This window comes from Podarcis melisellensis (genome assembly GCF_964234715.1).
Source record: "Podarcis melisellensis genome assembly, chromosome: 13".
NCBI lineage: Eukaryota > Metazoa > Chordata > Lepidosauria > Squamata > Lacertidae > Podarcis > Podarcis melisellensis.
Window position 1 is genome coordinate 38,156,343 of NC_138545.1, and position 26,622 is coordinate 38,182,964.

General features: G+C 47.4%; 1 protein-coding gene across 2 annotated transcripts in view; it reads left to right on the forward strand.

The window, feature by feature from the left end:
* Positions 1-3,572: 3,572 nt before the first annotated feature.
* POLD1 (DNA polymerase delta 1, catalytic subunit) overlaps positions 3,573-26,622 on the forward strand; it is a 35,382-nt gene continuing 12,332 nt past the window's right edge. The window contains exons 1-19 of one of the 2 annotated variants that reach the window (XM_081883843.1): positions 3,573-3,729; positions 6,063-6,262; positions 7,174-7,287; positions 8,134-8,274; positions 8,380-8,505; positions 9,112-9,280; positions 10,376-10,490; positions 11,129-11,258; positions 12,456-12,622; positions 13,435-13,539; positions 13,996-14,136; positions 14,294-14,404; positions 16,219-16,410; positions 17,726-17,814; positions 20,306-20,422; positions 21,389-21,502; positions 23,047-23,194; positions 24,452-24,547; positions 26,420-26,557. In XM_081883843.1, the coding sequence (XP_081739969.1) occupies positions 3,605-3,729; positions 6,063-6,262; positions 7,174-7,287; positions 8,134-8,274; positions 8,380-8,505; positions 9,112-9,280; positions 10,376-10,490; positions 11,129-11,258; positions 12,456-12,622; positions 13,435-13,539; positions 13,996-14,136; positions 14,294-14,404; positions 16,219-16,410; positions 17,726-17,814; positions 20,306-20,422; positions 21,389-21,502; positions 23,047-23,194; positions 24,452-24,547; positions 26,420-26,557 (2,538 nt within the window). In that variant the 5' untranslated portion in view covers positions 3,573-3,604. Of the gene's footprint in view, positions 3,730-3,803; positions 3,930-6,062; positions 6,263-7,173; positions 7,288-8,133; positions 8,275-8,379; positions 8,506-9,111; positions 9,281-10,375; positions 10,491-11,128; positions 11,259-12,455; positions 12,623-13,434; positions 13,540-13,995; positions 14,137-14,293; positions 14,405-16,218; positions 16,411-17,725; positions 17,815-20,305; positions 20,423-21,388; positions 21,503-23,046; positions 23,195-24,451; positions 24,548-26,419; positions 26,558-26,622 lie in introns of those variants that run through there. The other variant, XM_081883844.1, reaches the window with a different exon arrangement.

The window sequence follows — 26,622 nt, forward strand, 5'->3', positions numbered from 1 at the left end:
AAGTTTTTGGCTTGGGAACCGAAATGTATAACAACGGAGGCGTTCGGGAACCGAGGTTCCACTGTATCTAAGCCAGAGCTTTCCAAACTGTGTGTCGTGACACATTAGTGTGTCAGTTGCAGTGTTTAGGTGTGTTGCACGATATGTGTCCTTATCACTTATAAGGGGTTAGTTTAACCTCCTGGGTTGCTAGTAAAACTGAATTAACATGTTGCAAAATGATGCACGTCTAAAAAGTGTGTCACCAGCGTGGAAAGTTTGGAAAGCTCTGCTCTAAGTGGTGTAGATCAAGCCCAACAAATGCAATAAAGTTTTTTATTTTATTTTTTTACTCACATTAAAAACTAATTATAAAATCAGAAAGGAGTTAAAATACTTGCTGGATTTTTAAAATATATTTTTATAAGTTTCTGGTAGGTCCTGGAAGTTCAGCAAGGAGGGGTCTACACCAATCTCAGCTGTGAGGGTGTTTCACAGAAGTGGGCCCCTAATACTGAGCACAGGATTTCTAGGACTTATGAGCTCTGTGGTCCAAGCCACAGGTACTGTAACCAGCAAAGAGACTTCTCCCCAAGGCCTTGGTGATGGGGTAGGGAAATAAGGAATCAGTTGGCCCTTGAGGTAACCTGGGGCCCATGTTGTTAAGGGCAATGAAATCTGACACAAGAATCTTGATCCTGGCCCCCAGTAGCATCTGGGCAGCCAATCCATGCTTTTGAGTCATGTGCTGGCGATGGTCTGTCCCCAATCAGCAGTCTAGCTGCAGCATTTTGACCCAGCTGGAATCTCTGGAGCCATGGCTGCTCCCCACAGAATGCATTCCAAGAATCAATTCTTGTGGTAGTGCATAAGAGGCGCATGCTTCTCCAGAGGGTCAGGGGGGCCTGATGCAATGTCCTATGAATATTAAGGGGGCACGGCCCTCTCATAAAAATATCTGGGGGCCCAAAACTGCCTCGCCCCTAGGAGTTGATGCCTATGCTGTGTAGAGAGGCTCCCCCATATCCAATACAGTCATACCTTGGTTGTCAAATGCCTTGGTACTCGGACATTTTGGCTCCCAAACGCTGCCAACCAGAAAGTGAGTGTTCTGGTTTGCAAATGTTTTTTGGAAGCCGAACGTCCGACGCCGCTTCCATGGCTTTTGATTGAGTGAAGGAAGCTCCTGCAGCCAATCAGAAGCTACGCCTTGGTTTTTGAACTGTTCCAGGAGTCGAACGGACTCCCAGAATGGATTAAGGTTGACAATCAAGGTACCACTGTATAGACATGACAAATGATTGTTTATAATTAGTGGGGTGTGTCTTTTGTCCAGCAAGCTCTTCGCTGGCACTGCTCTTGTGCTTCACTGCTCCTGCTTCTGAAGGGCAGCCTTAGTAAAGGTAAAGGGACCCCTGACCATTGGTCCAGTCATGACTGACTCTGGGGTTGCGGTGCTCATCTCGCTTTATTGACCGAGGGAGCCGGCATACAGCTTCCGGGTCATGTGGCCAACATGACTAAGCCGCTTCTGACGAAGCAGAGCAGCACAAAGAACGCTGTTTACCTTCCCGCTGGAGTGGTACCTATTTATCTACTTGCACTCTGACGTGCTTTCGAACTGCTAGGCTGGCAGGAGCAGGGACCGAGCAACGGGAGCTCACCCCGTCGCGGGGATTCGAACCGCCGACCTTCTGATCGGCAAGTCCTAGGCTCTGTGGTTTAACCCACAGCGCCACCCGCGTTGCAGCCTTGCATGAGTGCAAAAAAGAATCCCAATCCCAGCTTTCTGGATGAGATGCTGAGCCACGCGGTCTCCCCAACCCTACATCTCCATTTCGCCTTCTTGGGATCTGTGCAAGGTCTTGTTTATACCCAGTACCTGTGTATAAAGCTGAAGGTTTGATATGAAAACTATCACAACTGAAGGGGGAAATCAGGGAGCGTGTGTGCTTTCACACACAAGCGTTTTTGTATCTTAGCCTTAAAGCAAAAGATGTGTGCGTAAGTTGAGGAATGTGGGCTGTCAAGTGGGAAGCAGAGAGTTAGACTGGGCCAAATGCAGCCCAAGGGCTGCCGAGTTGCCGACTCCCACGTTATATGAAGCAATTCATTCAACATTTTCAACTGAGTTACAATGCTACTACAGCACGGGGGGGGGGGGGAGCAGGAGAAGAGACAAAATGTGCTTTGCAATTGCTCAACTTCCTACCTAAGTGCTGTCATTTTAACCACTCAGTTGGGGGCAGGGGAGAGCAGGAAGGGGGAAAGACTGCTGGAGAGGAAGTGGAAAGACTAGCTTCCTCGAAGCTGCTTTATCTAAACCCAGGATGGGGAACGTCAGTCCTGGGGGGCATGGGAATAGCCAGGATTTATGTTTGGGGGGGCGGCAGGACACCCACATGTTGTCATCCTCTGTCTGGCTCTGTCTAGCAGATTTTGAATGAAATGTCTCAACAACAGTTGTTTTAAATTACTTTCTTTTGACCCCAGGTGCTCAGGAAAATCTGTTAAAACCTTTCTACAATTTATACCCAGCATGCCCTCAGCATGAAAGGGGAGCCTTTTAACCACTCTGTGTTCGTCCAGTGTGCCAGTTGGAGGAAACATAACTTAACTTAAGGTTACCAGACGTTCCCATTTCCCGGGGACAGTCCCCAGATTTACAAATCAGTCCCCATACAAAATCCATTGAAATTGAAAAGTGTCCCCGGATGCATTGAAAAAAAAATCTGGTAACCTTAACTTAACTTGCTTGGGGGGAAAAGGACATTGGAACACTCAAAATCATTTGCCCTGGTGGGTATTCTCTCTCTGTGAGAGAGAGAATCATTTGTTCCAGAAACATAATAGAGAAGAAGTTTCAAGAAGTAGCAGAAGGCAGAGATTGTTTTGTCTATGCGAGGACACCCAGCAGCGAAAGTGATGCTGGACCCAATCCTTCTAAATCATCCATCAGAGGTTGATGGATTGATCCAACATGCCCCCATATGTACACAGAAAATAGAAGATCGAGCACGTCGGGATCTGCATATATTGTTGCTATGCATAAGATTTATTCCTATTGTGCAGTTAGAAGGTTATTGTATAATATTAGAATGGGGTGTAGCTGTGACAATGATGAAGGTCCCTGCACTTCTGAATTTGCCACTACATCCCTGAGAAGGATATAAGCGTAATTAAGTGACAATGAATGGCTGGGTGAACGTGGCGATGCCCTGAACCCTTGCACCTGCTCTGTGCTCACGCCGCCAGCAACATTTCCAGACAGGAACTCAAACGGGCAGAAGGGCTAAAGGCTGAATCTCTACAAACAGGGCTAGATCTTACGCGCCCTTCTCAACATGCCGCTTCAGCCCACCCACCTGAAGCCACACTCCTTATGGCGCTCGCCGCGAATCACGCTACGCATGCGTAGTTCGCCTATGCCCAAGTCCAGTCACCCCGCCCACCCGCCGAAACCCGGCCGCAGCATTTACGCATGCTCAGTTAGGTATGGCTGCCCCCGCCCCCCCCACCGTTTTGCCCCTCCAAACATGGCGACCGGAGGGTAGTAAGACTTACGCATGCGTGTTCCATCCGACCACTCGCCGAAGGCTGAGTTTGGATTCCCGCCGCTACCCGGATGAAGAAAACACAGAGGCGGTGGCCAATGGGAAGAGGGTTGGCATGGCAACAAGGGGCTGGAGTGGCAGGCTCCACCCCTGAACTTGTTGGCGGGAGACTGGTCGAGGGAGTCGGGGTAGTGAGGTGAGAGTGTGCGGGTTTGAAGTGGTTTTGGGGTGGGGTGCCGGTATGGGGAGAGGGTGGGTGACGTGAGCGAGCCCATAGGGGTTCCCTGGGGGCAGAGACTGAGGCAGGGAGCCTGGGGCTGACGGTAGTTGGGGGTCCAGCAACATCTGCAGGCCCCCTTGGACTACTGGAGGCTCTTGGAAGCAACTGGGAGTGGGGTGGGTGCTGGGTGCTGAAGGCATGGCAGGTGTGGGTGCTCCTGGGAGAAGGGTCGTGAGGGAAACGAATGTGGAAAAGGAAATTAGAGTGGCTGGGGAAACGCAGCCAGATGGTCGGGGTATAAATACAGTGGTACCTCAGGTTACATACGCTTCAGGTTACAGACTCTGCTAACCCAGAAATAGTGCTTCAGGTTAAGAACTTTGCTTCAGGATGAGAACAGAAATCGTGCTCCGGCAGCGCAGCAGCAGCAAGAGGCCCCATTAGCTAAAGTAGTGCTTCAGGTTAAGAACAGTTTCAGGTTAAGAATGTACCTCCAGAACGAATTAAGTTCTTAACCCGGGGTACCACTGTAATAAATTTTATTTATACCCCGCCCTCCCCAGCCAAGACCGGGCTCAGGGCGGCTAACAACCAATAATAAAAACAAGTTGATTAAAATACAACTTAAAAACAATAAAATATTGTTATTAAAACATTAGGATGCAGCCTCTGGACAGGAGGAGAAAGGAAAAAGAAAGAGGGGGAGGGAATCAAACGGATTCTAAGCCAAAGGCCAGGTGGAACAACTCTGTCTTACAGGCCCTGTGGAATGAAATCAGAGCCATTATTATTATTATTATTATTATTATTATTATTATTATTATTATTATTAAACTAGAGCAGGATGCATTGAAAGAAGAGGGCAGCAGGTTAATGTGGGGGTAGGGCATAGGATCCAGCTCCCAGGGCCTAAGGTCCTTTTGGCCCCCTCAATGAAATAGTTGAGAGGGCCACCGCCTCCCCCTGTTAATAGGCATTTCCTTTCAAAGGGTGTCTTGTGATTGATTATGTGGGGCAGGACTTACCTCGCTCCCCCCCCATATATTTTATTCAAGCTGGCACCCCCGGGGTGGGGTTGCGGGGAAGTGGTGGGCAGGTGACAACCTTAGGTGGCCTATGGTTCTTAAGTGCTCTTGTTGGTGGTTGATTCTGGTACTGTGATTGCTCTGAAGAGCCTCCCCTTCCCAATGGTTCATCAATTGCTGCTGGCAAATGGCTTTAAAAAGAATTGTGTAAAATCCATGCAGTGCAGCTTTTGTTGTGTCTTCTACCTCTGATAGCCTTGAAGGAGCAAAGCCATAGGTGGTGATGGCTGTTTCTGTCTACCCAGCCTGTGAATTTCCCTGGGGGCATCTGGCCAGTCGTTGGTGAAATAATGCTAATCTTCATGACCCATTACTTTGATTCAGTATGACCATCCTTATATGCTTTAAAGAGCACTCAGAGCCAAACTCACAAAATATATATTCTCCTGAAGGTTTGCATATATGTTTGCAGGTTGGGGTTGTTTTTGAAAAAAACAGCTGATTGCAGCTGTCATTTTGAGCAGAGGATCAATTTGGAAGATGAAGAGTTGCTTAACTATTTCTCTTCCTGCTGTTTATCTGCTCAGAATAATCTCTACCTGGCAGGTGGGAAAACATTTTGGGGTGAGAGTTTGGAGTGGATAAATGACAGACAGGGGAAGTGTTAAACAGTCTCCCTTAGCTTGCTCATTGCAACCTCTGAGGTTGCCTTTCAGCAAAACAAACATAATTTTGTTTTTATTTATTTCATGAGTAAGGCCTTAATTATAATCACTGGCCTTTGAGCTTAGTCTTTCAGCGTGAATGCATGCAGCAGAAAGGATTTACATATTATTGCTGTGCATCATTATAAGCAAAGTGTACAGATTATGGTTGTCACCATATCAGGGGAGTAGGTGAAAACTAGTGCCACATTTGTGGGTGGGTGTCGTGGCAGGGAAGCACAATTCCATGAGAGTACTGGACCCTTTAGCAATGTATAATGTGAACAATGGCTGCAAAGGGGGCTAAGGAGTATTCCTAATTTAGGTCAGTGATAGCCAATGAGGGATAATCCTCCAGGCATTGTTGGACTACAGCTCCCATCATCCTTAATCAATGGTCATGGTGACTAGGACTGATGGGAGTCGTAGTCCAAGAAAATCTGGAGGGCACCACATGGGTTACCCCGGTTGACAGATCCCTGTCTGCTTTCATAGTGTAACCAGGAGTTGTGGAAGTCTGTGACATTTATGAAGAACTGGCTTGGCTATTGATGGTGGGACACTCTTCTCTCTCTTCTAGGAATGCCAATATGGAAAGCAAACGGAAGGCTTCTGTGGGGGAGCCTACTCTTTCCCAGAGGAAGAAGTCGCGAGGAGGTGATTGGGAAGAGGATGGCCCCTCACAGTTTGAAGAGGAACTGGCCTTTTTGGATGAGGTAGAGGCTGAGATGGCTCTGGAGGTGAAGGAAGCACAGTTGGTACCTGATGTCATCCCCTTTGGTGAGTTACATGGCTACCAGATAAGGAGCAGACTGCCTAGGCAAATGAGTCAGAAAGGTTGGGCAGCAGACTGACAAAGCAAAATGTATGTTTGGTGGTGGTATGGGGAGCCTTTGGCCTTCCAGATATTGCTGAACAGGCTCCCATCAGCCCCAGCAAGCATGGCCAGTGTAGTTCAGCCACATCTAGAAGGCCCATGGTTTCCCACCTGGTTTATTGCTGTAATTCAGCATTCAATGGCACATAAAAACAAAGAAATGCTGAATTACAGCAATAAACCAGGTGTGGGAAACCATGGATCTTCTAGATGTGGTACTGAGTAATGTTGAGCACAGAGCATATTGTGTTCAATTGAAACCACTGTGAAACTTTGCCTTTCCTTTTTTATTTTTATTTTTGGTGCTGCCTCATCTCTTTTCTTCCTACTCTTTGCAACTAGCAGTTTGAACTTGGAAGGTGCAAGATCTTTAAGGTAAAGGTAAAGGGACCCCTGACCATTAGGTCCAGTCGTGGCCGACTCTGGGGTTGCGGCGCTCATCTCGCTTTACTGGCCGAGGGAGCCGGCGTACAGCTTCCGGGTCATGTGGCCAGCATGACTAAGCCGCTTCTAGCGAACCAGAGCAGCATACGGAAACGCCGTTTACCTTCCCGCTGGAGCGGTACCTATTTATCTACTTGTACTTTGACGTGCTTTCAAACTGCTAGGTTGGCAGGAGCTGGGACCGAACAATGGGAGCTCACCCCGTCACGGGGATTCGAACCGCCGACCTTCTGATCGGCAAGTCCTAGGCTCTGTGGTTTAACCCACAGCGCCACCCGCGTCCTGCAAGATCTTTAGCCGCACCAAATTTGTAGTTGGTCAAAAGAGAATTGATGGTTGTGATTGATGTGAGTTTCTCTGCTCCCTTCAGGTAATCTCTTCTCATCGGTGCAGAATCCAAAATGGCAGAGACCACCGCCTCCCAAAATAAACCCGAAAGAGGAAGCTCTGTGTTTCCAGCAAGTGGAACTAGATTATTATGTGGGTGAGTACATAAGCCAATAAAATGCTGACGAAAAGGTATTGAAGGTGCTGCAGAATGGATTCCATTCCTTCTGGGAAGGGGTTTGCCGAACTAGGTATTCCCTTTGCCTTACTGAACAATAACTCTTCTACAGAAAGGGAAGTCTGAAGCTGTTATACTTCCTGGGGCTTTTGATAGCTACAATAGCCCCATAATATTCTTAGCCCTGTTTGCCGGACAGAGTGGATAAAGTCTGGAATTCCCCAGAGAAATTGTAGTCCCATTTTTCTGATTGTTGGGATGAGGAAAGGTATCATGGCAAGCTTGTAGGAAGGTATATTTGGAAATCTGTGTGTAAAGTATTGTGAAGTCTTTCGTTCTGAAAGAAAATAAATGTTAAGGTTATGGAATGGAAAATGTACCAAAATAATGTGGGCTGATTCAGCTAAAATATACAGTGGTACCTCGGGTTCAGTACTTGACTCGTTCCGGAGGTCCGTTCTTAACCTGAAACTGTTCTTAACCTGAAGCACTACTTTAACTAATGGGGCCTCCTGCTGCCACTGCCGCCGCTGCACGATTTCTGTTCTCATCCTGAAGCAAAGTTCTTAACCCGAGGTACTATTTCTGGGTTAGCAGAGTCTATAACCTGAAGCGTATGTAACCTGAAGCATATGTAACCCGAGGTACCACTGTATATTAAAAAGTTAGAAGTGGTCTGAAAGAGCATTTTTTAATTTCGTATCATACATGGTTCACTAGAGATTTTTTTTAGTGGAAAGACAATTGTAATTTAAATAGTTAAATACTAATTGTACATTATCAACATTCAGCAACTCATCCAGCCTCTCTCTCTTCTTGAGGCAGGCGCTCACCTCCCTGGCTTCCCAGGATCCACTCAGGGTCCAGTTCCTGTCCTGCGGATGTTTGGAGTCACTGGAGCCGGCAACAGTATCTGCTGCCACATCCATGGCTTTGCCCCCTATTTCTATGTGCCCGCCCAGGCTGGTGAGTGTTTACAGAGGGAGGGGCTCTCCCCAAACCACCCTCCTTCCTTCTGCAGCTTAGTCAGTCTCCTGCTCCCCTTCCTCTTTCTGTTAACTTTTCTCCCAGGATTCCAAGCAGAACATCTGGCTGACTTTCAGCGGGAACTGAATGCGGCTGTCATCCGGGACATGCGATCCAACAAAGACGGTCTGACCCAAGTTGTTCTGGCAGTGGAGATCTGCAACAAGCAAAGTGAGCGCAAGACAGTTTGTGTGTAGGGAACCCCTTTGTCTGGAAAGATGGTTGGGTTAGACCAGGGCTGCCCAAACTTGGGTCTTGGACTACAACTCCCATCATCTCTAGCTAGCAGGACCAATGGTCAGAGATGATGGGAATTGTAGTCCAAAAGCAGCTGGAGACCCCAGTTTGGGGAACCCTGTGTTAGATCCAGATTTGGGATGCCTGCTGAGCATTAACTAACACCACAGCAGCCTTGCTCTTTTAGCACCCGGAACAGTGTTGCCTTTTCATGCTCAATTCCTCATGCTGTTTGTGGCGGTTGAGTCCGGCCTGAATAGGCAAGATTGTGTTGTATGTATAATAGGAGCAAAAGAGTTCTAAAGTCATCAACCAATCCTAGTCCTTAAATAGCTTTATGAAACATTACAACTGTAATGTTTATGAGCTTTCGGCTTGGAGCGCCTGCGGTCTTGCCAGATGTGCAAGGTTGGAGGGAAGAAGTAAGATGCAGATCTGAAAGCTGTAGATGTCAGGAACGGGAGGAGGTGGGGATTTGTGATAAGGTTTGAGGAGTCTGAATTCCCCCAGGGCCTTAAGACTCTTCCCCTGTTCACTTAGACATGTATGGCTACCACGGGCAACATCTTGCACCCTTCCTGAAAATTACTATGGCGTTGCCCCGGCTAATTGCACCAGCCAAGAGGTTGCTGGAACAGGGACTACGCTGTGGGACGCTGGGAGTGCTCCACTATCAAGCCTACGAATCGAACATTGACTTTGAAATCAGGTAGGACAGTCCAACCCCATGTTTGCATGTTTTCCTCCTCAGAAAGCTGGCACTTTTCACTCTGCTCTGTTCAACCAATCAGAGCTAAACAGCTTCAGCAGAATGCAGTTTCTAGACCTCACGGTTGCTTGGGAATGTGTGGCGTATGCAGAGGCTCAGACCGCATAGGGTTGGACTACTGCAATGCGCTCTACATGGGGCTACCTTTGAAGGTGACCCGGAAACTACAACAAATCCAGAATGCAGCAGCTAGACTGATGACTGGGAGTAGCCGCCAAGACCATATAACACTGGTCCTGAGAGATCCGCATTGGCTCCCAGTATGTTTCCGAGCACAATTCAAAGTGTTGGTGCTGACCTTTAAAGCCCTAAACGGCCTTGGCCCAGTGTACTTGAGGGAGCGTCTTCACCCTCATCGCTCAGCCCGGACACTGAGGTCCAGCTCTGAGGGCCTTCTGGCGGTTCCCTCCCTGTGAGAAGTGAGGTTACGGGGAACCAGGCAGATGGCCTTCTCAGTAGTGACGCCCACGCTGTGGAACATCCTCCCATCAGATGTCAAGGAAATAAACAACTCTCTGACTTAGAAGACATCTGAAGGCAGCCCTGTTTAGGGAAATTTTTAATGTTTGATGTTTTGTTGTGTTTTTAATATTCTGTTGGGAGCCGCTCAGAGTGGCTGGGGAAACCCATCCAGATGGGCGGGGTAGAAATAATAAATTATTATTACTATTGTTATTATTATTACTACTACTACTAGTACTATTATTATTATTATTATTATTATATGAGAGGACTAGGCGAGTTTTTGGTCTTAACACACATATCCAGGTATGTTTGCAAAGATGCCGTTACTTCCCCATCAGAATCAAATGACTGTGATCCTGCAGTGTAAGTAGAAATGAGTTACAAGCACACCTGGATAGAGTCTTGAGGCGCCTGCTGAAACATTCTGTTTGACTCCGTTCCCTTAACACTCCTATCTACTTTCCCTCTTTTCCTGCATTATATTTGAGGCAGATGGGGGAAGGTGTGATTTCTTTCCAAGTCTTTCTCTACCCAGCTCCCATCAAACCTAAGATTTCTTTCCCAACTTAGGTTCATGGTGGACCGGGATGTTGTTGGCTGCAACTGGATTGAACTGCCTGCCGGAAAGTACCGCCTGCGACAAGAACAGCCTGCTGGAGAATCCAGCAAGGATAACCCACCCAAGGTGCTGGGGTTGGGGAGAGGGCAGGTTTCTGAAGGTGTAGAGTTGAGCAGGTGGAGAAAGGTGTGTTTGGGGATGTCTGAGTTGGCATAGCTTTTAGTTGGCTGGACCTGAGCAGAGTTTGGTGTTTTGTGCCTAGTGGGGGATATTTTCTTCTGGAAGATATAAGCACAGTGTGTGCAGTCAGGATAGGAAATCTTCAGAGCTGAAAACTACATGTTAGCGGCTGTAGGAGGTAAAGGTAAAGGGACCCCTGACCATTAGGTCCAGTTGTGACCGACTCTGGGGTTGCGGCACTCATCTTGCTTTATTGGCCGAGGGAGCCGGCGTACAGCTTCCGGGTCATGCGGCCACCATGACTAAGCCGCTACTGGCGAACCAGAGCAGCACACGGAAATGCCGTTTACCTTCCTGCCTGAGTGGTACCTATTTATCTACTTGCACTTTGACGTGCTTTCAAACTGCTAGGTTGGCAGGAGCAGGGACCGAACAACGGGAGCTCACCCCGTCGCGGGGATTTGAACTGCCGACCTTCTGATCGGCAAGTCCTAGGCTCTGTGGTTTAACCCACAGCGCCATCCGCGTCCCTCAGCAGCTGTAGGAATTCCTCGTTAATTCTTCCTTTTCCTCCTCACCCCTAGGTGTCGCTGTGTCAACTGGAGGCGGATATCGCCTGGATGGATTTTGTGAGCCACCCGCCCGAGGGAGAGTGGCAGCGCATTGCCCCCTTGCGTGTGCTCAGTTTCGACATTGAATGTGCTGGACGCAAAGGTATCGAGGATAGTTGGGGCAGAACAAGACATGATGAGAAAGTTTTTAGGTCCTGGTAGGTGGGAGGCTAGTTCTCTCCCGCTTGGACTACTGCAATGTGCTCTACGTGTGGCTACCTTTGAAGGTGACTTGGAAACTGCAATTAATCCAGAATGCGGCAGCAAGACTGGTGACTGGGAGTGGCCGCCGGGACCACATAACACCGGTCCTGAAAGATCTTCATTGGCTCCCAGTATGTTTCCAAGCACAATTCAAAGTGTTGGTGCTGACCTTTAAAGCCCTAAACCGGCTCGGTCCTGTATACCTGAAGGAGCGTCTCCACCCCCATCGTTCTGCCCGGACACTGAGGTCCAGCACCAAGGGCCTTCTGGTGGTTCCCTCGCTGCAAGAAGTGAGCTTACAAGGAACCAGGCACAGGGCCTTCTCGGTAGTGGCGCCTGCCCTGTGGAACGCCCTCCCAGCAGATGTCAAGGCAATAAATAACTATTTTACTTTTAAAAGACAAGTGAAGGCTGCCTAGTTTAGGGAAGTTTTTAATGTCTGATGCTTTATTGTTTTTAATATTTTGTTGGAAGCCGCCCAGAGTGGCTGGGGAAACCCAGCCAGATGGGCGGGGTAATAATAATAATAATAATAATAATAATAATAATAATAATAATAATTAATTACTCTGTTGAGTATCTTCATAAGTTTTATAACAAATGACAAGGTTTTACAAATCTAAAACTTATCTCGGTCTAAATGGGCTTGTTCAGCAACACTGAAATGTCTCTTCCTGAGGTCATTTTTGCAGGCAATCTGAGTCAGCCCACAAGAAATAGTGTATTATTATGTAGTGGTTTGTGCAGTAGGCCTGACAAGCTGCGGATTCTTATTTTTCCTGGGCAGGCGGCTGTTCCTTAGATTTCAGAGTGAACAATAACTTACCTAAGTCTTACTGTAATATCAAGGGCAGGGTGTCTAGGCTTAGAGTTGGCAAAAGACACCCTGGCAGTGTATGAGCTCAGAAGAACTTGTGAGATTAACTATTGGTGTGGGCAGGTGTTATAAGTGAAGGGGTTAAACCATAATAGTGGATTCATCATTGCTACAATCCAGAACAGATAGCCACTTCTACAGTCCCTGAATGGCAGTGGGCAGCTGTCAGTTTTTCCATTGACGATCCCATTCTGCATTTTGTTTCGTTTCCCTGTTCAGGTATTTTCCCCGAACCGGAGAAGGACCCAGTGATCCAGATCGCCAATATGGTCCTCCGCCAGGGGGAGAAGGACCCTTTTGTGCGCAATGTCTTCACCTTGCAGAGCTGTGCCCCTATTGTGGGTTCCCAGGTGCTCTGCTTCCAAAAGGAGGCGGAGCTGCTCAAGGTAATGGGGGCGATATTGGGGCTAGAAAATGCCCTGAGAAGTGTGTGGAGGATCTGAGCAGCGGTGGAGGCCCCTGGGTGTTTTGCAGTGGAATGCTGTATATGGAGGTGTACGTACTAAGCTATGTGGCTTAGTCTGTGGGGATGATTGTTTGTTTTCAACAACATGTACAGTGGTACCTCTGGTTGCGAATGGTGTTGATGGTGTTACATGGTTTTAAACTTATCCTGTATATTCTCATGAATTACATACTGGAAGCTGCCTTCAGTGGGTTTCCTATAAGCATATTACACATACTATACTATAATATACTATAATAATAATTTTAGAACTAAAGGGCTCTGTCCTCTCCCCCATGCTTTTTAACATCTATATAAAGCCCCTGGGAGGGATCATCAGGGGGGTGGGGCTGGGTGTTCACCAGTATGCGGATGATACCCAACTCTACCTCTCTTTTCAATCGGAACCAGTGAAGGTGGTGAATGTCCTGTTCGAGTATCTGGAGGGGGTTGGAGGATGGAGGCGGTTAACAGATTGAGGTTGAATCCTGACAAGACAGAAGTACTGTTTCTAGAGGGCAGGCAGGCGTGGGGGATTCCCTCGTCCTGAACGGGGTAACTCACAGCTGTCCATGGAGGCGCAGGTCATTTCCCCTGCAAACAAGTGGAAAAGCTTGGAAGGGCCTCAGCCTGAGATCCTGGATTGCTGAAAGCCTCTGCCAGACAGAGGAAACAGTAGTGGGATAGACAGACCCTATTACACGTTCTGCGTATGACAGCTCCATATAGCCAAATATCACAACTTTCTTCCAGGCCTGGGCAGAATTCATACGGACAGTGGACCCGGACATCATCACTGGTTATAACATCCAGAACTTTGACTTCCCATACCTCATCACCCGTGCCCAGACCCTCAAGGTGAGCCCAACTTTCCCTGACCCTTTACATGTTTTGCCTGCCACTGCAAGTGCAGTTCTGTGGCTGTTCCTGCATTAAAACAGGCCACGCTTTGCTTTGACTGGCAGGTTCCAGGCCAGGAGTGTGGAATCTTTTGAAACTGCGGAAACTGGCCACTGCCCCACCCTCCCCACCCCAAATGCGTGAACTGTCACACTCACAAAGGCTTATCTGTACCTCTTTGTAGGTTTTCCCTTTAGAGGTCTGCGTACATGAGATGGTGTTTGCCCTCTGAACTTTTTGCAAATACTTTGTACTTAAAACGGTTTTGAAAATCTGATTCCCAGGTAGTCAGGTGCACTTTCAATGAATCGAACCAGTTAACTGATTAAACGATGCAGCCTTACATATAAGCGTCCTGCCTTTATCTTCCTGCCATGGCTCACAGCTTCCTTTTCTGCATCTCTTCCCATCCAGGTCACCACATTTCCCTTTCTGGGCCGTATTCCTGCACGTAAGTCCGTCATCCGTGACTCTTCCTTCCAGTCCAAGCAGATGGGCCGGCGAGAGAATAAAGTCATTAACATGGAAGGCAGAATCCAGTTTGATCTGCTTCAGGTAAGCAAGGCTGATAGACCCGTTTTGCAGATGAAGTGCTGAAAGATGGTGAGTGAGCAAAGATGGTGAGTGAGCAAAGATGGTGAGTGAGCATTTTGCCCACTGGACCATGTTCACTTCCCCATCTTAGCCATTTCTTCTCTTCCTCCCTCGCCAGGTTTTGCTGCGGGACTACAAATTGCGCTCCTACACGCTGAATGCTGTCAGCTATCACTTTTTGCAAGAGCAGAAGGAAGACGTACAGCACTCTATCATCACAGATTTGCAGGTGACAGTGAGCAGCCAGACCTTGTGGCCTAGCAGCTTTCCTCTGTAGAACAAACGTCTGGTGACTTTTATTCTTGACTGTCCATTTACAGTGGTACTTCAGGTTACATACGCTTCAGGTTACAGATTCTGCTAACCCAGAAATAGTACCTCGGGTTAAGAACTTTGCTTCAGGATGAGAACAGAAATCGTGCTCCGGCGGTGCAGCAGCAGCAGGAGGCCCCATTAGCTAAAGTGGTGCTTCAGGTTAAGAACAGTTTCAGGTTAAGAATGGACCTCTGGAACGAATTAAGTACTTAACCCGAGGTACCACTGTATTTTCTCTTCTGATGCCTGAAATATCCGGAGTGCTAGGTTTAGCCAATTCAACACACACAGCCTCCCAGAACGACTTTTTCTGGGGTTTCCTGGGCTCAAGGGCTGGCATTAAGCTGTATCTGTTTAGGGTCTTTACAAAGCACTATGTGACAGAATTTGAGAACTGCTCCTTTACTGAGATTCTTATTAGTGCACAAGCTAGATTCATACTGGTTTTGTCTGAGGCAGGGTAAGTACCTAAGGTTTAGTGCCTGGCTTATGGGAGACTCTTGGAAAAGCCATTATCTTTGCAAGCAGTAATTTAGATTTTAGGGAAATTTAACTTTTTTAAAAGGCAGTTTTTTTAAACTCTCATGGTTGTGGAAATTCATTTAATTGTATACACTGATCATCAGAAGGCCCTCTTGTTTATGGAGTGGTGTTCCCGTATCCATCTGTTCTTTCCTGTGCTGTCTCCACTTATAAAATTTATAACCTGACTTTCCAACCAAAATGAACTTTTAAAACATTTTAAAAATGTTTTTCCCCCCAAAAGGAGCAATAAGGGTGGTGGTGAAACTCTAAATGTCAGCCAATAAGATCAAGTAAAACCAAAAGACATATAAACTACAAGAAATGGGTTGTCCAAAAGTTAGGGTTTTTAGCCCAAGATTCTGAATCCTGTGATTCTTAACCAGCAACTGGTTCATAATGTTGAGGCCCGCCACCAAGAGTACTCTTTCTTGGTGGCTGTTAATCTACTAGATCAGTGTTTCCCAAACTTGAGTTGCCAGTTGTTTTTGGACTATAATGATGGGAGCTGTATGCACCCCCAAAAAGCTGGAGACCCAAGTTTGGGAAACACTGTACAGTGGTACCTCGGGTTAAGTACTTAATTCGTTCCGGAGGTCCATACTTAACCTGAAACTGTTCTTAACCTGAAGCGCCACTTTAGCTAACGGGGTCTCCTCCTGCCGCTGCGCCGCCAGAGCCCGATTTCTGTTCTTATCCTGAAGCAAAGTTTTTAAGCTGAAGCACTGTTTCTGGGTTAGCGAAGTCTGTAACCTGAAGCGTATGTAACCCGAGGTACCACTGTACTAGATAATGGAATCGTCAACAGCCTGTCTGCTTATAGCTCTTAAAGAATGGGGGAAAGTATGGAACAACCAATAACTTTATCCACCTTCTGTTCCCATCTATCCAAAAGTATTTGCTTTTTTCTGAATTTGCAAGCTTCTGCTCTCCATATCCCTCAAGCAAATAACCGTTGTCTCTTCAGAGGAAGCTGCCCATGGATATAATGTCAGCCCATAGATCCTTCTCACTCTGTGTTGTCAATTCTGAGTGGTGGCAGCTCTGCAGATTTCCCAGGGAGGTCTTTTTCAGCCCTACCTGGAGATGTCTGAACCTGTTCTCTCACACTGAACCTCCCCTTTGTTTCCGTTCATCCAGAAGGAAAGGTCTCTTTCCTGCTTTTTCCAAATCCAAAAGCCTTTTCTCTCCCCTATCCTCTTGCAGAATGGCTCGGACCAGTCCCGTCGGCGACTGGCTGTGTACTGCCTCAAGGACGCCTACCTGCCCCTGCGGCTCTTGGAGAAGCTCATGTGTGTCATCAACTACATGGAGATGGCCAGAGTGACAGGTGTCCCTCTCAGCTATCTCCTGGCGCGTGGCCAGCAAATCAAGGTTGTCTCCCAGCTCCTGCGGCAGGTGAGAGTTCCTGGCTTTTTCTCTTGAGTTGGACACAAGGGAAAGCTATATTCCAGAGTGAGTGCTACCAAGCATCCAGTTTTGGATTCGGGGCTGTTTTCCACGGAGTTGCAATTATTATTCAGGCTGCTAAGATCATGTATATAAGACCAATTCTTCTGACAGTGTATGTACATTGGTATCATTAAAAAAAAAATTAATCAGAGAGGGGTTCACAGAAATCATTTGAGTTTTGGAAGCTTTCCATTAATAAACATCCACATGGTTGTTCTAAAATGCAAAGCACTTTGCATTCCGAGGCAGCAGTCTTATATTCACTCACCTCGGAACAAGTCCCATTGAACTTGGTGGGGCTTACTTTTGAGTAGACGTGGATAATTTTGCACTGTAACTCTCATTCTTCACAAAAACCCTGTTGATCGGCTCCTCTTTCCCTCCACCCAGACATTTTACTAGGGCCTATTCACCTAATTCACATTTGAGCAGTGATTTTTAATTCCCCGACTCTAACCCCCACACCACACTGCTTTTCTTTTTCTTTAAATAAAGCAGGCTTGTGGAGGCTCTTCTACTGCCCTGGGCTCCTTTGGGAGGAAGGGCAGGATACGACCGAATAAATAAAAAGTAAATATTGATAGCTCTCCTTTCTTTTGTCCTTTCTCTACTTTCCATTGTCACATTTTGCTCTGTAGGCAGCTGCTTTAGGCCTCTGGCAAGCAGGTGTGCTCCTGCCTTCTAAAGCATGGAGCGGGAAACCTTTGGCCCTCCAGATGCTGCTAAACTACAACTCCCATCAGCCCCAGCCAGCATAGTCAATAGCCAGGGATGGCGGAAGTTGCAGTTCAGCAATATTTGGAAGGCCAAGGGTTCTCCCTCGTCTAAAGGGAGAAATGCCAGCTTATTTCTGGGTCTGCTAGCCCCAGTCACCTGGTGGAAAGTGTTTGAATACTGCGTGTAGAAAACCACATGGAGTTCAATGCATAATAAGAGGCCATTGTGGTAGCAGTATTCGTAATGTAACAAATCTGAGCGACCAGATGACTGGATAATTTTAACACTGAGCTATAGGTCTGACTAGGGCTGGAAATAGCTTTGTGACATCCACTTGCCGTCTGCACTTGCTGTCTGAAAGGTAACAGACCACCCCCCACCCCCATTATGTTAACTTCTAAAGTGCTCTCTTTGTTGTTTCTGCTGATATAATAAGAAGTTCAGGGATTGGCAGGCAGCACATGAGGCAAGTGGGACAGACCACCTGGGTTGATGGGAGAGCGCCAAGGCAGACCCCAAACTGACAACTTCTCTCTGCCCAAAGGCCATGAAGCAGAATCTGGTTATGCCGGTGGTGAAGTCAGAAGGCGGGGAAGACTATGCTGGGGCTACCGTCATTGAACCTCTGAAAGGGTAAGGCCAGCAGGACCTGAAGCTGGGGAAATGTGCTTCCCCAAGGCGGGGTCAAGAGTGAGGCTGGGGGTTTTTCACAGCCTGTTGTGAGTTGGTGCAGGAAAGCACTGGGGTGAAGTCTTGGAGCAGGGATGGAGGCCAGGAGAGAAGGAAGGAGCAGGGCACTTTGGGAGCAATGGAGGAGAAAAGATCTACATTGGCTCCCAGTACATTTTAGAGCACAATTCTAAGTGTTGGTGCTGACTTTTAAAGCCCTAAATGGTTTCAGCCCTGTACAGTCATACCTGTATGGTATGGGGACAGAGGGTGGCACTAGGGAGGGAAATGTCGTCGCACCACTCCTTGGTGTGTGGAGTGCCACAGGGCGCAATTCCCCGATGCTTTATAACATCTTTATGCGCCCCCTTGCCCAGATTATCCGGAGCTTTGGGCTGGGCTGTCACCAATATGCTGATGACACTCAGCTCTATCTGCTGATGGATGGCCACACTGACTCGGCCCCGAACACACTGACCAGATGTTTGGAAGCTGTGGCTGGATGGTTTCGTGGGAGCCGATTGAAACTAAATCCTTCGAAGACAGCGGTCCTATGGCTAGGTCGGGATGGCATGGGGATGAGGGACCAACTCCCTTCTCTTGCGGGGGCCCAATTAGTGCCATTGCCTTCCGTTAAGAGTTTGGGTGTAATCCTAGACGCCTCCCTTTCCATGGAGGCGCAAGTTACAGCAACAGCCAAGGCGACATTTTTCCACCTTCGCCACATCAAGCAGTTGGTCCCTTACCTTTCCCGCCCCGACCTGGCCACAGTGATCCTTGCGACGGTCATCTCCAGGCTTGACTACTGTAATTCGCTCTATGCGGGGCTGCCCTTGAAGCTGTCCCAGAAACTCCAGCGGGTACAGAATGCTGCAGCGAGGCTCCTCACGGGGTCTCTGCCATGGGAGCATATTCACCCAGTGCTTTTCAAGCTGCACTGGCTCCCGGTGGAGTACAGGGTCAGATTTAAGGTGCTGATTTTGACCTTTAAAGGCCTTCACGGCCTAGGACCCTCGTACCTACGGGACCGCCTCTCCTGGTATGCCCCACGGAGATCCTCAAGGTCCATAAATAACAACACCCTAGTGGTCCCAGGCCCTAAGGAAATTAGATTGGCTTCAACCAGAGCCAGGGCCTTTTCAACTCTGGCTCCGGCCTGGTGGAACGCTCTGCCTCATGAGACCAGGGCCCTGCAGGATCTGATTTCTTTCCGCAGGGCCTGTAAGACAGAGTTGTTCCGCCTGGCCTTTGGCTTGGAGCCAATTTGATTCCCTCCCTCTCTTTTCCCCCCCTTTCTTTTCCTTCTCCTCCTGCGATGAGGCTACATTTTAATATTTTAATGTTCCATTATTTTAATGTATTTTATTTTTGTTTTTAAGTTGTAATCATTCATCTTGTTTTTATTATTGCTTGTAAGCCGCTCTGAGCCCGGCCTTGGCTGGGGAGGGCGGGGTATAAATAAATTATTATTATTATTATTATTATTATTATTATTATTATTATTATTATTATACCTGTACAGTCATATCATTACAGATGCTTCAGGTTGTGTTTTTTTGGGTTACGGACTGCCGAAACCTGGAAGTACCGGAACAGGTTACTTCCGGGTTTTGACAGTCGCGCATGCGCAGAAGGGCTAAATTGCGCTTTGCGCATGCGCAGAAGCATTGAATAGCAAACCACGCATGTGCAGATGCGCCGCTGCGGGTTGCGAACTTGCATCCCACACGGATCACGTTCGCAACCCGAGCGTCCACTGTATACCTGAAGGAGCATCTCCACCTCCATCATTCAGCCTGGACACTTGAGGTCCAGCTCCGAGGGCCTTTTGCCGGTTCCCTCACTGAGAGAAGTGAGGTTATGGGGAACCAGGCAGAGGGCCTTCTCAGTAGTGGCACCCGCCCTGTAGAATGCCATCCCACCAGATGTCAAGGAAATAAACAACCACCTGACTTTCAGAGGATATCTGAAGGCAGCCCTGTATAGGGAAGATTTTAATGTTTGATGTTTTACTGTGCCTTAATGTTTTAATTTGCTGCAAGTCACCCAGAGTGGCTGGGGCAAACCCAGTTAGGTGAGTGGGGTACAAAGAATAAATTATTATTGTAAGTTCTACCTTGGGAGAAGGATTCTGATGAGAATGAGTCATGGGGCTGGAAGTGAGAGAGATGGAACCAAGGATTGGGGCCTAGGGTAAGGTGTACAGTTTATCGGAGCCAGGAAAGGGCCATGGCTCATGGCTTGCATGCAGAAGTAACCAGGCGCCATCCCTGGCATCTTTAGACAGGGCTGGGAGAGACCCTTGGTTAAGGTCCTGGAGAGCCAATGCCGGTCAGTTTAGGCAGTACTGAGCTTGGTGGACCAGTGACCCAAATCAGTGTTACGAGGCAGCTTCTGTGTTTCTGTGTACGAAGGTGGGGCGGAAGATCATAACAGACCCGCTGTTCTCTTCTAGCTATTACGACGTGCCCATAGCGACCTTGGACTTCTCCTCCCTGTACCCTTCCATCATGATGGCTCACAACCTGTGCTATACCACGCTGCTGCAACAGGGGGCGGTTGATCGCTATGGGTGAGTAGAAAAGGATCTGATACAAAGGACTGCAGAGTTAATTGAAGGGAACAACAGCCTAAACTGCAGGGAGGAGTCAAGGAACCAGCTTTGCAGCCCTGGGGCGGTGGGGGAGTGCTCTTCCCTGATGTCTCACATGGGGGATGCGGGTGGCGCTGTGGTCTAAGCCACTGAACCTCTTGGGCTTGCCGATCAGAAGGTTGGCGGTTCAAATTTCCCGTTGTTTGTCCCAGCTCCTGCCAACCTAGCAATTCGAAAGCATGCCAGCGCAAGTAGATAAATAGGCACCACTGCATTGGGAAGGTAAATGGTGTTTCCATGTGTTCTGGTTTCTGTCACGGTGTCCTGTTGCGCCAGAAGCAGTTTAGTCATGCTGGCCACATGACCCAGAAAGCTGTCTGTGGGCAAACGCCAGCTCCCTCGGCCTGAAAGTTAGATGAGTGACGCCACCCCATAGTTGCCTTTGAGTGAACTTAACCATCCAGGGGTCCTTTACCTTTACTTTTTTTACATGGAGGATCCTAAGTAAGATGGAAAGTCAAGGGGGGATTATTAGGTTGTCTTTGTTTTTGTTTTTATTATGTAATTTGTGTTTTTTATATTGAGATTTTATGTTGTGAACCACTCTGAGATATGCGGGTATAATAATAATAATAATAATAATAATAATAATAATAATAATAATAATAATAATAATAATAATAATGTGAGACCACCTTGGCTGTATCACTGATGTCCCAGAAGAAGGGGGAGAGCTATTCTCTTTCCTGGCATGGTCTTATGGGAGATAAAATTAGGGAAGCAGGGAATTGGGGCGAGTGACCACGGAAGCTATCCAAATGGCATATATTAGTGGACCCCAATAATAGTGGAGGGTATATAGCAGGGAGGGGCTGGAGACTGGGGTGGTGTTGTGCATCAAAGGGGGTGGCTAGGCTCTGATGGATTGTCGGTTCTTCCTACTAGGCTTTCGGCAGAGCAGTTCATCCGCACCCCGACTGGGGACCACTTTGTGAAGGAGTCCGTCCGCAAAGGGCTGCTGCCTGAGATCTTGGAGAACCTCCTGGCTGCCCGCAAGAGGTGAAGTAGGAGGCACATGTGTAGAGCGGTCGGGAAGTTTTCGAGTCTAAGATAATTGGAAGAAAGGAGGGCAGGCCCATAACTTGGGGTTCAAGCGCCTTCCTTGCACACAGAGTGTTCCTGGGTCAATCCCCCAGCACCTCCAGCTGATAGCAGAACCAGGACCTTGGGCAGCTGTTGGCAGTCCTAGTAGACAATACCTGACTTAGAGGGGCCGATAATCCAGCTCATAGGAAGGCGTCTTCCTGTGCAAGACCAGGCACCTGAAGAAGGAGTTCTGGTTTCCCTGACTGGGAAATAAGGTTTAAGCAGCCTTGTATTAAAGGACCCACCTGGTAGCCACAGGTGACAAGGAATTGGATGCTGGCGAGTGCATGGAACTGTACGTTGGTGAGTGATCAGGCTGGTGGAGGAAGGACCAATTATTCTGCTGCCTGCTGTGTACCCACATGGGAGATGCCAGAGGAAAGAAGACCCTCTCCTCCTTACACAGCATAGAAATGCAAAAGGCTCCTATGCTGGCAGAGGAGTGGAGCTCTCCTTGCTAGTGATGCTTTGTTTCAGGCTAGTAACTTTTGTAGGCTTATTTGCAAGGGTGCTCTAAGGGAAGGAGGTCTGGGATGCATGGCAGGAGGGAGGGAGGAGAGATACCTTAAATGCTTGGAACCCTGGAGGTATTTAGAGATTTGGTATGGAAGTGAGTACAGCTTGGTTTTGCGGGTGGCAAGCGAAGTGCGTTTGTAGCAAAGGCATACGTCATCTAGAATTTGGCAATGGCACTTGAATAAACTTGAGGCAGTGCTGGGGACTGGGGAAGGAAGGTAGGATAATAGCCCTATTATGAGGAAAAAAGCAAGCCACTGGAAGAAGGGACACCTTTTTATTTTTGCATCCTTCTCCAATGAGAATCTTTCATGTTGGATTTCTGTTGCTTTTGGGGAAGAGAGTTTTTATTTTCCATCAAATTATGAATGCAAAAGCAAGTCATACAACCTATTGTTCTAATATGCTATAAACATTTCGGTTTTCAAACGCTGTAAGCCCAGAAATAAATGCTTCGGTTTTTGAACATGGCTCAGAGGTTGAGTTTTGAGTTTTCTGTATTGAGGCTTCCATATTCAGTTTTCCGTTTTCGAACATTTTGGAACTCAAACGGTCTCCCAGAACGGATTACATTCGAAAACCGAGATACCACTGTACTCTTTTTACATTCTTTTAACGCAGGTGTGGCAGATGTAATACAGTATCTTGTAATTTTTTTTAAAAAAAGTTTTGTTAAAGATATTACAATGATGGATATTTAACGGTGGAAATGTATATTTGAAAACTTTAATGGAAACGGTATCTTGTATTTTTAACTTGTGAACTGCCCTGAGATCTTTTAATGAAGGGTGGTATATTCCTCGTCCTCACCAGAGAGGGCTTAGAAGGCTGCTAAAAAGACTTAACAGATGTGCACATTGGTGGCTGGTAGGGAGGGGCCAGTACAGAACTGTTGTGGTCATTCTTCGCTCCTTCTTTGTTCTGTCCCATTTTTGGCTCAGGGCCAAGGGAGAGCTGAAGCGGGAGACTGACCCATTCAAGCGCCAAGTGCTGGACGGACGGCAGCTGGCACTCAAGGTCAGCGCCAACTCTGTGTACGGCTTCACTGGCGCCCAGGTGGGCAAACTGCCTTGCCTTGAGATCTCTCAGGTAAGTCTGCCCGCCCCCTTCAAACTCTGGGGAGTTGTCAGGTTATGGTTTTATAGTACAATGCACAAGCGTCAACGAAAGACAGGGAAAACACCTATTACAGATTCCCTGTTTACCAGATCGGCCGGTTGCATATCAGCCGCGGGGCAGATCAGTCGGTTATTAAGTTATCCCTCATTTGCTATCGCGAGCTGACTGGACTGAATTGTTGTGCTGATCTTCGTGGTCTGCTTATAATTTATGAAGCAAACTTTCTGACCCTTTAAAAACGAAACAAGGTTCTGCAGTTAATGGGTGGCGAGTTCAGGGAAGTCAAAAGGAAGTACTGCTCACAAAAAGCCCAATTTAAACTTCATGGAATCCACCGCTACAAAGAGGCATTGCTTGACAGTCGCTTAGATTAGTTTTTGGAAAGATTAGATAAACCCAGGCAGGGCAGAGAGCTGCTATCTACAGGCTAGCTATAAACTGTGACAGATAAATGGAAGCAACATATCCTAGATCTCGTGAGTGCCCAGATACTGGGAACAAACAGCAGGGTAAGCCCACTGCCCATTCGTTACCTGCTGGTCGCAGCTCAGAGGTATCCAGTTGGCTGCTTTTGGAAGTGAAATACTGAATTTCATGGATTTTCGCTTTCCTAGTTTTATTTCTGTAGGGTAGGTTAGTCAGCATCAGTGGCGTAGCGTGGGGGGTGCAGGGGGGCTGGCCGCACCGGGCGCAACATCTGGGGGTTAGGGTTAGGGGGCGCAAATCCATGGGTTAGGGGGCGCAAATCCACGGGTTGGGGGCGCAAATTACTTGCCTTGCCCCGGGTGCTGACAACCCACGCTACACCACTGGTCAGCAGGGAAATGTTTGGGTGTAATGGGTACAGCATCTCCAATAATGCCGTGTCTAAACTAGGCCTGATCCAGCCCACAAAGTATTTTCTGGTGACTTACCCACTTCCGATCCAATCTGCAGCATCTGGGGCAAATGGCATGCTTCTTCTTGCAGATTAGGGTGCCCTCGAGCACTCTGGAGACAGGAAGGGATGTTCGGATCTGCTTCTGTGGTTCTTGGGTGTTGGGAGCACTGCTTCCTGTTTCTGAAGCAATGCAACTTGGTAGCATCTGTGAGCCTCAGGAAAACCCTACAGCTAGCAAAGTATGGCTGGGGTTTCAGGTTAAGCTTTTAAGGAAGCGGTAAGCAAAAGTCTCCTTCAGCCCTTTTGTCTGTCCTCTGAAATACATCGTTTTAACCCTTCTTTTCCAGAGCGTGACTGGGTTTGGGCGTCAGATGATTGAGAAGACGAAGCAGCTGGTGGAATCCAAGTACACAATCGCCAACGGTTACAGTTCTGACGCCAAGGTTGGAGGGGGAATGCAGGATAACGTGTCTCTTTTTTGGGTGGAGCAGATTGGGGAAAGCCCTAGAAGAACATCTACGGCAGTGTTAAAGATGACCAGTACTAAAGCTGTCTGATCTCAGTTTGGGGGCCTTGTTCTGGCACCTCACACACTGTCTTTGGAGGCATTTATCTTTTTTAATATAATTTTTATTGACTTTTACATTTTTATCATAATAACAAAATAACAAAAAAATGTAATTCCCAGGCTTCCCTCCCCCCACGACTTCCCTCAACTTCCTCTTCTGATTTTTTACATAATAACTTCTCCTGCTTTCTTTATTATATCTTAATATTAAATTCTTTAAATTCAATAATTTTATACTCTTGTCATTTTACCATCATCTTTATACTTCCTGTATTCTTTACATTGTTTCTGTAAGTACAACATAAAGGGTTCCCAGTCTTTTTAAAAGTCTCTATTGTCCTTGTCTCTAAGTCTTTCAGTTAGCTTTGCCATTTCAGCGTATTCCACCAATTTTTCTTGCCATTCTTCTTTAGTTGGTAATTTGTCGCTTTTCCATCTTTGGGCTGGCAATATCCTAGCCAAGGTTGTAGCATACATAAAAAGTTTCTTCTTTTCTTTTGGCAAATCTTGACCTGAAATGCCTAGCAAAAAAAGCTTCTGGTCTTTTAACAAAGGTTGTCTCAAACATTCTTTTCATTTCATTATAAATCATTACCCAATAATTTTTAATTATTTTATAATTCCATCGCATATGGAAAAAATGTGCCTTCTTTTTCTTTACATTTCCAACACTTATTGGAGCTTGTTCTGTACATTTTTGCAGGAGTCGATACATCATTTTCATATAATTCTCTTTTAACAATACAGTTGTACCTCTACTTACGTATCCCTCTGGATACGGAATCTTCGGGTTATGGCCACGGCAACCCCGGAAGTATATACTTCTGGGTTCCGCCGCATGCGCAGAAGCGTGCCTCTATTTACGTAATTTTCGTGGTGCAAACGGACCCCCGGAACTAATTAAGTTCATATCTGGAGGGTCCACTGTATGTTGTTGTTTAGTCGTTTAGTCGTGTCTGACTCTTCGTGACCCCATGGACCAGAGCACGCCAGGCACTCCTGTCTTCCACTGCCTCCCGCAATTTGGTCAAACTCATGTTGGTAGCTTCGAGAACACTGTCCAACCATCTCATCCTCTGTCGTCCCCTTCACCTTGTGCCCTCAATCTTTCCCAACATCAGGGTCTTTTCCAGGGAGTCTTCTCTTCTCATGAGGTGGCCAAAGTACTGGAGCCTCAGCTTCAGGATCTGTCCTTCCAGTGAGCACTCATTTCCTTAAGAATGGAGAGGTTTGATCTTCTTGCAGTCCATGGGACTCTCAAGAGTCTCCTCCAGCACCATAATTCAAAAGCATCAATTCTTCGGCGATCAGCCTTCTTTATGGTCCAGCTCTCACTTCCATACATCACTACAGGGGAAACCATGGCTTTAATTATACGGACAATCAGTAAATTTTAAATTGACTTTTCATAATTTTCCCCAGTCTTCCATATGGATATTGTGTCATTTTTAAAGTCTGTTTGGTGGCATTTATCATGCTCGCAATGGCCGTTGGTAAGGGAGGAGTCACAGCAGGGAGGTCACAGGACAGTCAGAAGGGAAAGAGATCTTGTGGCTGGGAAAGTGGCACAGACAGGGAAATGGGGCAGGGGACGAGCCAGACAGAAGCTGCTAGAGGAAGAGAAAGCGACACGCTGTGGCTTGTGGTGGAGGCAGCTGGCATAGCTGTCCTGCGGCTGAGAAGCTGTGAGACGCAGAGAGATGGGTTGGCAGTTTCCAGAGTTTCATTGCGGCCTTTCCCCCAACAGGTAGTATACGGGGACACAGACTCCGTCATGTGCCGCTTGGGTGTGCCGTCAGTCGCCGAGGCCATGGAGATAGGCAGGGACGCAGCTGCCTGGGTCTCCAGCCATTTCATTCCCCCCATCAAGCTAGAGTTTGAGAAGGTGAGTCTCAGAAAAGCCTCTCCATCTCCCATCGCCACCCGCTGGGTTCGTAACTTTGGAAACCC